The 15,898-nt window shown below is 50.8% G+C and overlaps 4 protein-coding genes across 4 annotated transcripts; 2 read left to right on the top strand and 2 right to left on the bottom strand.

Annotated features, from left to right (window-relative positions):
• Positions 1–767: 767 nt before the first annotated feature.
• Positions 768–4,987, bottom strand: PENARI_c007G06098 (SKI complex RNA helicase subunit SKI2; the record flags this gene model as incomplete). Its single annotated transcript, XM_022630964.1, has 5 exons — positions 768–1,448; positions 1,496–1,683; positions 1,734–2,022; positions 2,124–4,683; positions 4,758–4,987. The coding sequence occupies 5 exons, from the start codon at positions 4,985–4,987 to the stop codon at positions 768–770; spliced, it is 3,948 nt and encodes a 1,315-aa protein (XP_022489453.1).
• Positions 4,988–5,673: 686 nt separating this feature from the next.
• Positions 5,674–8,156, bottom strand: PENARI_c007G09726 (uncharacterized protein; the record flags this gene model as incomplete). The annotated part of the gene is made up of 5 exons (XM_022631131.1): positions 5,674–5,758; positions 5,807–7,411; positions 7,468–7,956; positions 8,018–8,086; positions 8,137–8,156. The coding sequence occupies 5 exons, from the start codon at positions 8,154–8,156 to the stop codon at positions 5,674–5,676; spliced, it is 2,268 nt and encodes a 755-aa protein (XP_022489007.1).
• A 1,101-nt stretch (positions 8,157–9,257) lies between these two features.
• PENARI_c007G05073 (Hsp70 family protein) lies at positions 9,258–11,490 on the top strand (the record flags this gene model as incomplete). Its single annotated transcript, XM_022630927.1, has 4 exons — positions 9,258–9,284; positions 9,343–9,466; positions 9,523–9,588; positions 9,701–11,490. The coding sequence occupies 4 exons, from the start codon at positions 9,258–9,260 to the stop codon at positions 11,488–11,490; spliced, it is 2,007 nt and encodes a 668-aa protein (XP_022488907.1).
• A 2,830-nt stretch (positions 11,491–14,320) lies between these two features.
• On the top strand, positions 14,321–15,811 carry PENARI_c007G07604 (uncharacterized protein; the record flags this gene model as incomplete). Its single annotated transcript, XM_022631036.1, has 2 exons — positions 14,321–14,689; positions 14,738–15,811. 2 exons carry the CDS (start codon positions 14,321–14,323, stop codon positions 15,809–15,811), a joined length of 1,443 nt encoding a protein of 480 aa, XP_022489020.1.
• Between the last annotated feature and the right edge of the window lie 87 nt (positions 15,812–15,898).

Raw genomic sequence — 15,898 nt, 5'->3', positions numbered from 1 at the left:
TAGAATTGTTTCGTAAATCACTGAAACCGCGTGTGGAGGCGAACCGATATGGCAATGATAATGTTATGAAATCATGGTGGTGATCATGAAGAAAACGACAAATAAGAAAACCAAAACCATAAAGGGTATTTTTCAAACTCAATCTCTCTATCAGATCAACACAACTAACCTTGAGCCTTGGAAAAGGCCGGTACTGTAGGTACCTTGGATGCTGTACTGAAAACGAACATCGAGCTTGGGCGTGATGTACGTCTAATCCCAGATTATTTCTCTGACCGGTAAAGTGGCCGAGTGGTCTAAGGCGCACGGTTTAGGTTTCTTCATTTGTCTCCGTGTCTCGAAAGAGGCGAGGGTTCGAACCCCTCCTTTGCCATATTTTTTTGTACTTTATTTTTGTCCTTCTAGGAGGTTATTTTATACTTACGATAGATGGATAGTATATCCTTTCATTATTTGACATTAGAATTACCATTACCGCAATAAATATAAATAAGAATACAACAAAAAATTCTATGCCGTGGGGGCAACAATATATATCTAGGGCTGGCATATCGCTCGCTGACGTATGAAGTATAAAACCGACATACAAGAATTCCTAGATGAAATGTTACAGTGAACTAGAATTTTTAAGTTAAAATTTCATATTCATCTCTTTATCCCGCTATGCACAAAACCACACGCTAGGATCCCTCAAATAGATGGAGAGTAGGCGTGACCGCCTGGAACAAAGGCACCGATTATTCCCTTAAGTTACTATGTTAAGCACTTCACATGTAGAGAGAAGCAGCGAAGATAACATCGCGCTTAATCAACTCCTGTGCCTGTTGCATCTTAGTGTAAAGATTAGGGTCACCAACCAATTTAGCCGCATTCTTCACTTCACGGCAAGTCTCATCCAGGCGGGTAATGCAGCGAACAATAGTTCCCTCCATAACATCAGTGAGGTCAGTAATACGGTTAAAGGACATGCCCTTAGCCCATTCATAGACAACTTCGGCGAGACCGAAGCGCGGCTTGCTGGCGAAATCATTAGAGTCCTCGCTGGACTGGATGACTTGGTGTAGGATCTGGAAATCGTTCACCTTCTCGGCGATGGCGATAATCTCTTTCATTCCCTTGTCCAAGCGCGGAGTGAGTGTGGGCTTGCTGTCTGTCTTCTCCTGGAAGACAAATGCAGAGAGGAGCGCGACGATTTCCTCGGGTTCGTATTCGGCAAGGACATTTTCGAGGACCAGTTCGGTCAGGACTAGCTCGTCGGCGGAGTGGATCTCGCAGGCTACCTTGCCCTTGAGCTGCACGCGGGACTGGTCATCGACGAAGCCGAGCTCCTTCAGTACTTGGATGCGCTGTTCGTAGTCTGGAAGCAGTTGGAGGTTTTGGTCGGACATCAGCTGCTTCAGCTGCGTGATATTCTCCTTGACTTGCCATTCGTCGTGTTGCATTTCAAACTATCGGATGTTAGCACAGGCTCAGCCCAAGAGAATTTGTTACTCACGTGTTTCAAGAACTGAGGGCATTGGACGCAGCGGCATGACTGAACGATGTTTGCTTGGGCCTGTCGCTTTTCCAGGAGCTCACGCAATTGCAGCTCTGTGATGCGCTGCCAGTCCATTTCATCCCAAACTGAGCTGGTCCATGACTTGGTGTATTTGTGCAATTCCCTGTCAGCGTATTTGGCGGCCTCTGTATACAAGATGAGCATTCATTCCATAAGCAATGGAAAGTGGTCGTACCTTTCTTGATGTTGAGATACCAAACAGGTCCACCACCCCGAATCACAGTGTTGGTGATGCACTCGACATCAGAAAGGGGGATTTTGCATGTTTTCAAGCTCATTTGAGCGGCAGCAGTGGGAAGCGGCGGGAAGAATGGACGGAACATGGGAAGGAAAGGTAGGATATCAGCTGGATGGCGTTTGCTGCCCATAGTTCCGACTTCAAGGACGTGAATACAAGGGGCGGCTCCTCCTACCCCACCGGCGATTCCCTCACGAAGGACAAGACCAGCAGTACGGAGTCCGTCCTACAATACGGTTAGTACATCACGCAACATCATGGAAATATGCCCTCGCGACAATACGACAGGACATGAGGTTACGACGAAATTTATGAAAGCAGACTCACCTTTTTGTAAACAACCCACGTCTTCATCCCGATGAGACGCTTCGCAACAGGGGATGATGCCATCGCGGCATGCAGCTCAGCAGTAAGTTTCTGATACTCCATCGCTGCAGCATGACAAGCTACCAGATCCAGGTCGCAGATTTCACAGGGCTCCCGTTTGATCTTTGCAAGACTGTCCTCAGACAACTGCACTTGCTTTTCGTGCTCTGGCAAGAGAGCTTGCGTGGCATTCTCACTGAAACTGCGCTTGATCATCTCTTCAATCTTAAGTGCTTCCACGCGCAACAGGTTCAAGATCATGTTGTACGTGAGACGGAATTGCGATCTCAACTTAGTGGGCTCTCCGAGAATCATCTTCTTCAGTGCCCCAGCGGGCGGTGCCTCATCCTTTCCACTGTTCGTGACGATAACATAACCCACTGTGTCAAGACCTCGGCGACCTGCACGACCGGCCATCTGGGTATATTCACCCGGAAGGAGGTCACGGAAACCCTTGCCATCGTGCTTTCGGAAACCAGAGAACACAACGGTGCGAGTGGGTAGGTTCAGACCCATTGCAAAGGTTTCCGTTGCGAACAAGATCTTCACGAGTGACTTGGCAAAGAGGATCTCCACAACTTCCTTCATAATGGGCAAGAGACCACCGTGGTGAACGGCGACACCTCTGCTGAGCAACTCACGAAGACGAAGAATCTGAGGGAGGTCACGGTCCTCCGGCTTCAGACGGGTGAGTGACTTCTCAATGAACATGTGAATAAGACTCTTCTCAGTGGCGTTGCTAAAGTCTTGGTTTGATAGTGAATCGGCGTTCTCTTCGCATCGTTTCTTTGAGAATACGAAGACACATCCTGGCAACAGATCCTCCTTGCGGAGATGGGAGACAAGGTGCACCCATATGTTCTTGTCTTGCGCCGCACTTGTTCGTCCACCGCCACGACCAGTTCGAGCAATGTTTCCGCTACCGCGGGTGGAAGGTTGTCCTCTTCCGCCGCCGCCTTGTCCTCGGCCACGCTGGGGAGCACCTCCGCCCCGCGGACCGCGTGGGGGCGGGCCACCTCTGCCACCTTGCTGGCCCCGTCCCCTGCCCTGACCACTACCACGTTGCGCCTGAGTCTGAGCCTCAGCTTGAGCTCGAGCCAGGGCTGACTGGGCCTGAGCCTCGGCCTCCTTCTTGGCATAGATCTTGTCCTTGCCAGATATTATATCATTTGCTTTCTTCCAGCCGCCCTCGAGGAATCTCTTGTTGGAGTCAACAATCTTGTACTTGTCCTTTCCAGCCCAGAGATAGTGCTCCAGTGGGACAGGTCGTTTGTGGGTCGAAATGACATAGATGTCCTTCTTCTTTGTGCGGCCCACCCAGGAGGCAAACTCATAGGTGTTGGGGACAGTTGCGGAGAGAAGAATCAGCGTGACATGCTCCGGAAGCATGATGATGACCTCTTCCCAGACCACGCCACGCTCGGTGTCATTCACATAATGCACCTCATCGAAGATGACGAACTCAACGTCACGGATAAGATCGGCACCCCGATACAGCATACTTCGCAAGATCTCAGTGGTCATGATGAGACAGCTGGCTTCGGGGTTGATTTGAACATCGCCGGTCAGGATACCGACATCATCAAATTCAGTTCTGAAGTCACGGTACTTCTGGTTGCTCAATGCTTTGATGGGAGACGTGTAAATCGCTTTCGTCATGTGCTTGGCAGCCAAAGCAATTGCATACTCGGCCACGACTGTTTTTCCGGCTGACGTATGGGCGGCAACAAACACTGAATCGCCGCCCTCAAGGTGGTAGACGGCCTCTTTCTGGAAAGTGTCCAGCTCGAACGGCCATTCTCGGGCCATGTCAGGAACCAGTTCATTAAAGTTCGGAATATCTTTATTGATGTCAACGATGTGAGCCCATTCTCTGCCCTTGTCTTTCTTGGCTCCTGCAAGCAACTGGTTCCGCGGCTCCAGTGCAGGGAACTCGACTGGCAGCAAAGCATCGATGTCTTCTTCCTCGTCATTGTCGGAGACATCTTCGCCAGCTTCAGTTTCTGGAGCTTCAATGTCGGGGTTTTCGTCGGGCTTGTCGGCAGAAAGGTTGCTTTCCTCTTGGAGAAGGGCATGCTCGACTTCTTGATCACCTTCAACGTCTTTCGACTTGGCCTTGTCGAAGTTGAGACCGCGATCGAAGCCAGGGGCCGTTGTCAAAAGACCACCCTCGGTGCCGAAGTTGATAATCCGGTCAAGTCCTGACTGTTTTCCACTACGAGATTGCTCCGTGATTTCAGAGTCATCCTCCATAGCAGCAATGGCTTCTACGCCCTCCAGGCCACCAGGAGAAAAGGGAAAGAAGCCAGCTGCTCCTCGAACGAAGTCGGCACGACCAGCAGGTCGACGAGTCAGTGATGTGGAGTTCTTAGCGGTGGCGGCGCTTGCAGCAGGAACGGTGACTTCATGGTAACCGGTGACCCGGCCCTCTAGTCCTTCCCGTGTGAAGCGAGTGACGGTTCGAGATTGGGTGGGGGCAAGTTCGAAAAGATCTGTATGGTTTGTCGAGACATCCCATCGTCTGTGCAAGCCGTTAGCATCCATGAACGCAGCTTTTCCGCCAACCAGCAGAAAGGTAAAAAAAGACAAACATACTTCTGAAGATTGTTCAGCCATTTGGTGTTGAACTTATCCGATGGAGTTAGAAATTCGTTTTCAAGCTCAGCAAGCAATTCCTCTGAGGTCTGGTGAGCTTGCTTGCGAGGTTGAACGTCCTCGACCATGCCGCTCTGCTCATCTGCCAGGCGAGCTTCGAAAGCTGCGGGGCTGACATTCTTGACAGTCAAGCTTAATCGCTCCATAGATGAGGCGATCGAGTCTGCCATAATGCTAGCAAGACTGGATATCGAAGGGAGAATTGGCCTGGTGAAATTGTGCTGATGTTTGACTCGGCAAAAGCCGCACCCCACACCGGTCTGTGTTAGGCAATTCAATCACTGTGCGGAGATCCGACAGCAATTGTCCTTCAACAAGAAGAAATGGCCTTGTGGGTGCAGTTATCGCGTGTCTCGGGGTGAATTCGGACGATGATTGCCTTTGGAGAAAAATTGAGGTGAAACGGTGCCCTGTTGTTGGCTGCGCAGACCTCGCGGGTGGAAGACAACTGGGGCGGTGTCGACCAAACCGGCATTATATACCGGCAGTATTCATGACGTCGTGTGGGGGGCGGTGTGAGCTATGGCCGAACGCTTTTCCACTCCATCCATGAAGGAGAGTATTCATTGTTTAATGGATTGATTTTATCCCTTTCTTTGCCTGCTTACTAGCACTAGAAGTGGATTGAGGATGTTATGTGACAGAAACTAATCGTCTGGCTTATTCTTGTTCAATTTAGAAGGTATCATATTAGCTTGGTAGCATATGTAGCCTAACTTTTTGTACTGTAATAATCCATACAAAGAAGAAAGGAAAATAGTAAAAGTGACATAGTTGAAACATGGCAAAGATAAAAGATGTACGCCCCGAAGCGCCAAAGGCATATGCAAAATAAAATCAACAGCAAGAGTGGAAATCAACGGCAAGAGAAGCTAGGGAAAGTTTTTCGGTCATGAATGTTGAGATGAAACTCGTAGATACCTTCCAATGTCGCAATGTACCTGCAAAAGTTAGTATACTTTCACAATATCTGCTAGGGGGATACCCACAAGGTCCGTCCATCGGCGCCCCAGCCAACACCAGCAGTGGAATCCGGTTCATCGGCTGAATTTTGCCCGCTTCGATCGGGGAGTTCATTGATAATGTTTCTGATCCAATGAGGAGAGTGCGTCTGCTCAAAACCGAGAAGTTGCTGACGATGTCGCTGTTCTCTTTCAAAGGAGCGGTTGTGTACCTCATTGGCAATCTGGCGCTGGCGCCTAAGCCGCTCGGCGGCAACATTGGCGCGGATCTCATATGTTGTAAGGCGAGATGTGTCATATCTCCTCTGTTCCGACGCTCCAGTTGGTGGTCGATCAACTCGTCGAGGAATAGAGCTTGACCGCTGGGACCGGCGAGTCAGGCCGTGTAAATCGGGGCTTGGGTTGGATGAGCCATTTGCTTCAGACGGTGTGCCAATCTCATTGTGAATGAGATCAGAGTCAACACCCGCTCGAGAAAGAATCTCTGACGTGAGAGATGGAAGCTCAGAGGGGGAAGTTGAATAGTTCAAAATATTTGACTGGCGGTCCGGGTGTACAGACGCCGTTTCCGAAGACCGATTGCCCTGGGACAGGACTACCGAGCCCTGACGTCTTGGATTGGATGCTGCACGGCCCAAATGGCTATCACGGGAGACATCAGAGTGATCATAGGGGTGCAGAGGTGAAGTAGGACGGTGAGTGCGAGTGGCGCCATCTGTGGAACCCTGATGCCGCGTCCGGGCCACTGGATGAGGAGGGTGAAGACCGGAGACGGCGGCCGATCGTTCTGGTCTCTCAGTAAGTCCCTCTTCAAGTCGTGACGTCCAGCGTGCTGTGTTCAAAAACTCCATAATCAACCTTTCTCTCTCGGTAAGATCGTGCATCACAGATTCGCGCAGTGAAGAATGCTCTGTATCCTCTGTGTTTCTCTCAATTTGAAGATCGTCATCATCGATCCTCGTACGTGTTGGCTGGTCGAATAGCTCTTCGCCGAGACGCGGGCGTTCGAGGTCATCAGTCAGATAATCTGTGTACACTTCTTCCATTGACGGCTCGTCGGCATCCAGGTGGAGGATCTGCCTGCGTAAAAACCCCTGACGAACGTCTGCAACTCCGGCTCGGCCATGGCCCTCCAACCATACTAGAAGGTCCCAAGGCTCCGGTGAAAATGCCATGCAGCGCACGGCGCCGCCCTCGGCGCATGACCTTGAAGCTGAAAATTGACAAATAACTGGCGTGTCATCCTCGGAGTCGCCAGAGGTCCCCCAAATAGAGGGAACATCGATGACTGTGATGATTCCAGATTGGGATCCTATGGCACACAACCGGCTGGATGGCGAGAAAGCCACGGTAAAGCAACACGCATCATCCGCGCGCGGGCCAATATCCAACTCCAGACATTGGATAAGCTCCCATTCCCATCCTGTGACCTTCTGATTTGTATCAGTGACACCGACTGACTCCAAGTCACGGACAATTTCATAGAAGTAAGCGCGGTTCTCATCCCCGACAGCAGTGAGCAGCTTGGAGTCTGGGGAAATGGTCGCATAGTTCATGCATGTCGGGTGATGAAGAACTTTGAGGACTTTTGCGCGCGTAAGTGAGTACACTGTTACCGTTCGATCATTGTTGCTATTCACAATAGTTAGCATCGTCAGTATGCGCCAATTTTGCGATCAGGCGCTAACCTCAGAACAACCACGTCTTCATCCGCCAGACCATCGCCGCCACCATAGAAACGATGAATAGCCACCGAATTGACTATGCTACCGCCAAACTTGTGGAGCTCCACTTCACGCAATGGTCGGCTGAGGGGACGGCGAGCTGATGCAAATTCGCTACTGGCGTTATTGGGCGTCCCCGGCGATGCCCGTCTTGATGGGGAGTCGAGATCGAGTGGCAGCGGAGTGTCCACGTCGGAAGTGTAGAACGAGGGCAATTCTCCATGTACTTGCAGGTCTCGGTCACCAATCCGGACGAAAGCGCATTCGCCATTTTCGGGACCGCCGATGGCAATCCAGCCATGTCCAGCGGCGAGACAGCGCGGCTCAAACGGAATAACCGCTACACTCACTCGCTTTTGCGCCGAGATGTGGATTGAGTACACGATTCTCTCGACCACCACATAAATTCGATCGGGATCAGCGGTGCTGATGTAGTTGCGAAGCTGTACATGGCTATGACAAAGCTCTGGGTTAGATTGCGCACAGATAAGAGAAGTGGGACAGCTCAACGAACAAGTTGGGGATCTTGAACGGGAAGAAGCGCCGCTTGTTTGGGAGAATGAGTGCCTCGGTCGGGCGATGTCTACGACGGTCAGATTAGCTTAACAGGTGGGACATGATCCGGAGGCTCACAGCAGAGAATCCGAGGTCATGATGTGAGCTAGTCCAGAGGTGACATTGTTCGAGCGGGGAAGTGCGAGGACAAAAGTGACAGCCCCAGTTGAAGTTTGATAGAGAACCGACAGCGGTGTTCTTTTCTTTTCCCCCTTTGATAAGAAGAAAAATAAAAACCAAAGCTTTGAGCAGCTGAAAGTCCAACGCTTTCAGAAAATGATGACGTAAGATGGGCCAATTTGGCTGGTTCCGGTGTCGCAGTCCATCTGGGCCTAAAACCCGGGGAACTGCGAGTCCAGCGAATAGTGTCGACTCTACATACATTCGCCTAGAATGTGCCCACAGATGTTTGGTGGTTAAGTCATCCGTGCTCTATTTGATTCTTGGATATACATTGCCACTCTACCACTCCATCACTCTACAGCATACTCTTATCTATGATCTGGGGTCCCCAAGGTCCACAACTCCATCACTACAATGTAATTGAGTATCCAGATCCAGACGGACTTGGCTCTATTCCCAATTGTGTCTCAGGCTCAGCCAAATAAGGGAGTTTGCCGACCACGTCACACGACACCGTGAAGTATAACTAGTTCACCCCGGAATTACCACAGAGACAGGAGGAATGCTTAATGCAACAGACCGAGTCTATGGAATCGGATATAGTCCTGTTGCATATGCTATCGTATCTCTATACTGTAGTGCTCGTACAGTAACAACTTCGTGTCTTCACAGCATAGCTCTGGACCTCGGGACGAAGACTGGCAAGCATCTAACATAAAAATGCGACTTGGTACTGTAAAATGTGCTATTGAGAGCGAAGAAATATACCAATTTACTCTATCAAGTACAGTATAACCTCTCTTCTCTATACTCCGGACGCCCCCTATACTTCCCTGATGACGAAAGGCGGTGAGCTCGGTTACCGGGCAGCCTCCCGGTGGCGCTCATTGGCCAGGTCCCGTGATTCTACCAAGTTCGACGGCCCGAAGCTCTCCGTGCAATTTCTATTCCCTTCTCCCCTTCTTTCTGCTTCCATCCTCATTCTCCATCCTCCCCATCCTTTCTTCCTCCCTTTAATACTCTGCGATTGAGTCGTTGAGTTCTTTTTCTCATTGTATTAATTAATATCCCTCACAATGCTTCCTCGCACAATCACCCGCGCTGTAAGCTTCCCCTTGACCCGAAAAAATTTCGACGCGTTGACACTAACATTTCTCCCAGCTCCCGCGCGCTGCTTTCGCTCGCACCCCTGCCTCCAGATTCCCCGGCGCATCAATCCGGAGATGGAACTCAACGGAAGGTGGTGAGGAGAAGGTGAAGGGCCAGGTCATCGGTATTGATCTTGGTAAGTGATCGCACGACATTCATTCATCAACATCATCCTAACATTGTCAATTACAGGTACCACCAACTCCGCTGTTGCCGTTATGGAAGGCAAGGCCCCTAAGATCATCGAGAACGCCGAAGGTACGTTGGAAAAAAAACTTTTACACGCGGTCAAGTGGCCAGAGCTCAACCTCGGGAGCTCTGCCGAGGGCCGAAATCTCAGAACTGGGTTGCTAACTAGATCTCCCAACAGGTGCCCGCACAACTCCCTCCGTCGTTGGTTTCGCCCAGGATGGCGAGCGTCTCGTCGGTATTGCCGCCAAGCGCCAGGCTGTTGTCAACCCCGAGAACACTCTGTTCGCTACTAAGCGTCTGATTGGTCGCAAGTACACCGACGCTGAGGTTCAGCGTGACATTAAGGAGGTCCCCTACAAGATCGTCCAGCACTCCAACGGTGACGCCTGGGTTGAGGCCCGTGGCCAGAAGTACTCTCCTTCCCAGGTTGGTGGTTTCGTCCTCAACAAGATGAAGGAGACCGCCGAGGCCTACCTCAGCAAGCCCGTTAAGAACGCCGTTGTCACTGTTCCCGCGTACTTCAACGACTCTCAGCGTCAGGCTACCAAGGATGCTGGTCAGATTGCCGGCCTGAACGTCCTCCGTGTCGTCAACGAGCCCACCGCTGCCGCCCTTGCCTACGGTATGGAGAAGGAGACCGACCGTGTTGTCGCCGTCTACGATCTTGGTGGTGGTACTTTCGATATCTCCGTCCTTGAGATCCAGAAGGGTGTCTTCGAGGTCAAGTCCACCAACGGTGACACTCACCTCGGTGGTGAGGACTTCGACATCAACCTCGTCCGTCACATTGTCGGCGAGTTCAAGAAGGAGTCTGGTCTCGACCTTAGTGGTGACCGCATGGCCATCCAGCGTATCCGTGAGGCCGCTGAGAAGGCCAAGATCGAGCTGTCCTCTTCCCTCCAGACCGAGATCAACCTGCCCTTCATCACAGCTGACGCCTCCGGCGCCAAGCACATCAACCTGAAGATGACCCGTGCTCAGCTCGAGGCCCTGGTTGACCCTCTCATTGCCCGCACCACTGAGCCCGTCCGCAAGGCCCTTAAGGATGCCGGTCTCCAGTCTGGTGACATCCAGGACATCATTCTGGTCGGTGGTATGACCCGTATGCCCAAGGTCAACGAATCCGTCAAGTCCATCTTCGGCCGTGAGCCCTCCAAGTCCGTCAACCCCGATGAGGCTGTCGCCATTGGTGCCGCCATCCAGGGTGCTGTCCTTGCTGGTGAGGTCACTGACGTTCTCCTGCTCGATGTCACTCCCCTCTCCCTCGGTATCGAGACCCTTGGCGGTGTCTTCACCCGTCTGATCAACCGTAACACCACCATCCCCACCAAGAAGTCCCAGACCTTCTCCACCGCTGCCGACATGCAGACCGCTGTCGAGATCAAGGTCTACCAGGGTGAGCGTGAGCTTGTCAAGGACAACAAGATGCTTGGAAACTTCCAGCTCGTTGGTATCCCCCCTGCCCACCGTGGTGTCCCCCAGATCGAGGTCACCTTCGACATTGACGCCGACTCCATCGTCCACGTCAACGCGAAGGACAAGTCCACCAACAAGGACCAGTCCATCACCATCGCCTCCGGCTCCGGTCTCTCCGATGCCGAGATCCAGTCCATGGTTGAGGACTCCGAGAAGTACGCTGAGGCTGACAAGGAGCGCAAGGCCGCCATTGAGGCCGCCAACCGTGCCGACTCTGTCCTGAACGATACCGAGAAGGCCCTCAAGGACTTCGAGGACCGTCTCGACAAGACCGAGGCTGAGACCATCAAGGAGAAGATTGCCACTCTCCGTGAGTTCGTTGTCAAGAACCAGTCTGGTGAGGGTACCGCCACCGCCGAGGAGCTCAAGGAGAAGACCGACGAGCTCCAGACTGCCAGCTTGACCCTGTTCGACAAGATGCACAAGGCCAACAACGAGGCCCAGCAGCAGCAGCAGCAGGGTGGTGAGCAGCAGGGTGAGAACAAGCAGTAAATGCATTCTCCCGAGCCGACTGCTCCCCCTGAACCACGTTGAGCCTGGTTCCTGTATTTTTTTTATTATTTTCCTTTCCCTTTCCTTTGTGTGTTAGAGACTCCCTGATTCTGCATCTCCTTTTTTTTTCTCGCATTTACCTGTACACATACTCTTTAAGGCCTCTTTACCTCTTTACCCCTTTTCGTTTTACGGTGTCTCGGTGTTTGACTACCATGTATGATCATCTATTCTTCTCTCTTTGCCCTCGTGCCTCTGGTCGGGTCCATTGCCCGTCAGCTGGTATGCCGGGATTGTCTACAACTGTATCTAATGACATTACGGCAGGGGGCCACAAAAAAGGATGTGGTAGGCTTTGGTTATTTGGGGCATGTGACAATAGAAATCGGACAATTCTCCTCTCGCTTCAAACGTTCCTCAAACATTCCTCACTTTTGATCTGTAGAACCGTTATCGAGCAGGGTTTCGTGGCATGGGGGTTGGAACATTTGCTGCTTCACTTTGCATCACTCTGCTTCACAGCTGCATCTCTAGTTGTTTCCGACCTATCACCTCCCCAACCCTAATACAGACCAATCCAGACTCCTAGCCTCAAACAAACAATAGATTGAATCTGACTGTATGTGTGTACTCTGCAGACGTAGGCGTAGGTGCAGGCGTAGGCTGTGGGCTGTGGGCCGTTTCCACATATACTACATGCTAGTAGCATCTATAGTACGGAGTACGCAGTACAACCTCCCTAGTCTCTTACTGGGAGAACACAAAGTCCAAGCTCATGATTAATTATAGTTATATTACATGTACGGAGACCTTGCAATGTACATGTACACATCAACTCCAAAGGCAATATCTGGCTGACAACGATGATAGGCTGGATGCTTTTTGGCGCACGGGTTTCTTACTCGTAGCTCCACACATTGAGCCAGTCACCTGAAACTGTCGAGACGCCTTTTGACTCCAATCAATTAATTATATTTTGGGCCTCCACTTTTGTCTTTGGGCCAATCGTCTCTGTAGTCTTTTCCTTGCATTACCCGCGATTATTGTTCAACCTTGAAATGTTTGTTTTTAGTAGAGGATGTAGAAGCGACCAAATAGAAACAGAAATCAATAAATCAATAAATCCTAAATCATAAATCATGGAATTGGAGTACATGAACATTACATGGGACAGTATCTAGACACTTCGAAAATCCAATTGCTGGGCCTAGCCTCGCGTGTACAGTACAACACATGCTTAATTTAATCTTACTTTCCCCATTAAATGCACTCCATCGTGTATACATGCACACGTACATGTGAGCCGAGGGGACCGGGGACCGGGGGACGGGGGAGGGAAAAACAAGAATCTGGCCCTACAGTACATGTACCATCAAACAAGGATACGAACAACAATTGTTATCAGACCAATCCGGACTCGAGCCGCCGGTGACAGAGCGAAGCAGTCGTGCAGACTTCCCTGCAGCGCGCGCGGTCGAGCAACAAATCATCGTTGTACACACCAGTCAGGCTACCACAGTGGGTCTTTTGCAATGACAGTGTTTGTGAATAGTCGTCATACAGGAATTATTTCCAATTATTGTGGAGAGGGGGTTACATGTAGGATTAGGGGGGTCTAGGGGGCCAGGATAGCGTATAGGGGGCATGATGGGGTGAGAGAAGGCAATCTATATAGACTATAGACTTTCGGCTATAGGAGCTACTTTGTATACAAGGAGGTGTAGATCATAGAAAACGGAAAGTGTGCAGTTAGAAAGTATGCTCGAAAATTTTCATACATACCATTTCCACCCCATTCGTCGATCATTTCTGGAGTGAGACCATCTGCTTTAGCGTGCCCCTAGTCTTCATTATTTCTCCACTCTACATGTTTTTCCCTTCCTTTTTCTTTCCAAGCTAAGCCCTGGCGTTTGTACCCTACAATCCGGCTGGAGTTCGGAACCAGGTTTTGTGCCCTGATATTTTTAACCCTGTTACAGTAATCCCGGGGCTCTGGGATGGTGTTAGTGCTGTCAGAATGACAGAATGACAGAGTTTTAACCCTATCCTATTTTAGGGAACACTGGGATACTGTATTGGGGGCTGGCATGGAAGGGGGAATATTGAATAGATTATGCCAGTAGACAATAATGTGAGTATATTTTACATGTACAGTAGAAATGTAGTGACTCTATTATCATCATAGAACCGATTCTTCCCGTTTCTCTGTTGTACCATGGAACTGCTCAGGAACCAGGTTACATAATATCTTGGCAGATCTGTTGTTTATAGAAGACTTTTCGTATTAGGGGATCTAGCCTACTTTTGTGTTTAGCTTGTCTAGGAAGTGATCGATCGACGGGGAAAGACGGTCGCTCTCCAGATCATAGGAAAATTCCAATTTCCCCTTGAAATTATAGTCTGGAACCAATCGCAGTCAAGGGAGACCTGCAGATAGATTTTTAGACAGATCAAGTTTCCCCCTGAAGGATGTCAAGTGACCTACTAGTAGGAGATTGCGATCATTGGGACCCATTCTGATCCAAAGATGTGTAAACTGGTTTGAACATATCCACTACGGAAATTAAAAAACACGATAGTTTGAGGCTACCAGGGTGGGAATCGAGATTGACTCGATTTAATTCTTTAGATCCCCTTACGCCGTTACGGGATATTTCATAACGGGGGTGCAGAAGGGTCGCGCTAGTGGAAGTCATTTCTTATTTTCTTTACTTTAGAATATTTAGAATAGAATGTCAATGACCCATACATTGGGAATGGGTCTATTTTCCCTTCATTTTCCTTTTTCTTTTTCTTCCTCCTCTCTCTTTGCTTTCTTTGCTTAGCCATCATGACAGCTGCACCACCGGTGCACCACCCTGTTACGGACAGTGGCATACCTGGTCACCTCGTGAATCTCCCTCGTTATCATCCTATTGCTATGAATCCTAATCCACCGCCACATCCATCAATGCCGCCTCCGGAACAGATGGTGCAGTCACACCATTTCCGGCATTTTGCGCCAATGCATGAGCATCACCCGCCAGCCGTACCTCCAGTACACAGTCCAGCCTCACTAGAACATATTGAAGCTCGACTCCGCCATCTGGAGCATGAGGAAATGGCTCGTATGGCCGCTCGCAGCCGCATTCTGGCAATGCGCAAGCACGAGGATGAAGAGTTTCGATCAATGACAGAACGGGCCGAGGCGGAGGAAGAGGTGAGTCAAATAATCTAGATCAATAGAATCCAAGCTAAACAAATCTAGGATCTCCGGAGACAACGCAAGAAGCTGAAGAGAGAATCCATGGGCCTGGGGCCCAATGCCAACGCCGACTCGCCGCCTCTCCGGCCTACACCTCCACGCCGGCTATCAGAAACTAGCGCGGCAACAACACTGGCCTTCTTCAAGCAGCAGAGCCCTCCCGAGCCCCGCCAAACGCCTCTCCCACCTTCATCTCAGGCGCCCCCAATGCCACCACCACACATCCACGCTCAACCTCACCACCACCCAGCTCCCCCACCTCCCCCACCATCGCAACATCCCCATGCCCAACACCCAATTGTTGCCCACGACTCAATACACGGCGCCGGATCCATCCGCCGCAAGCAAAAATACACCATCAAAAACGTAGAAGCATGGGGCGAACGCCACGGCCGACCAGCAGCCCACGACCCCTCCGGCCGAGCTCTCTGGAAAAGACCCTCGGATGGAAGCCTGGTCTACCTAACATGCCCAATCCACGGCTGCAACAAATCTGACTTTGTCACTCTCCACGGCTTCATGTGCCACCTCACAAAGAAACACAAAGACCGCACGCTGGGCAGCCAGTCGCGCGCCCTAGAAGTCTGCGGCGTCGTTTACGACCCATCCGCACCCCTCCCACCAGTCATGAACACGCACCGCGCCTCAACAGAAGAAAGCCCACATTCAGCACACATGGACCAAGATCTAGGCGACCCGGACGAAATGGACTCGGACTCCGACGCCGACATTGACCGTGAACCCTCCTACCACGTCAAAACAGAACTCCCAGAGCGGGATCGCTATATGCCCGACGCGGAGGGTACGCCAGTTGATTCAAACGCTGCTACGCCCCCCAAGCCTGCCCTCCTGAATGGCAACGGCTCAACCAAACAATCCATCTCCTCTATTATCGACCGGACGCCGGATTTAGAGCCCAGAGAGGCTCTGGCGCATCTGCCGCCTTCTGAGGCTGCTGTACAGGGTCCTTCGCCTACGCCGACTGAGTCTTCTGTTTCTGGTTCGTTGAAGCGCAAGTTTGAATACTCGCAGCCTGAAAAGGAAAATACGGAGCCTAAAGATGGTGTTCATGAGTAATAATCCTTTGCTCGTTTTTTACCTATTACCATTTTTTCCCCCTTATTGTTGTCTATTGCCGCTGGCTACTCATACATAATTGTCTCA

Source organism: Penicillium arizonense (assembly GCF_001773325.1).
Source record: "Penicillium arizonense strain CBS 141311 chromosome Unknown PENARI_contig007, whole genome shotgun sequence".
NCBI classification, from domain to species: Eukaryota; Fungi; Ascomycota; class Eurotiomycetes; order Eurotiales; family Aspergillaceae; genus Penicillium; species Penicillium arizonense.
The sequence above is the reverse complement of the archived record's forward strand: the minus strand, read 5'-3'. Positions and strand labels throughout refer to the sequence as shown.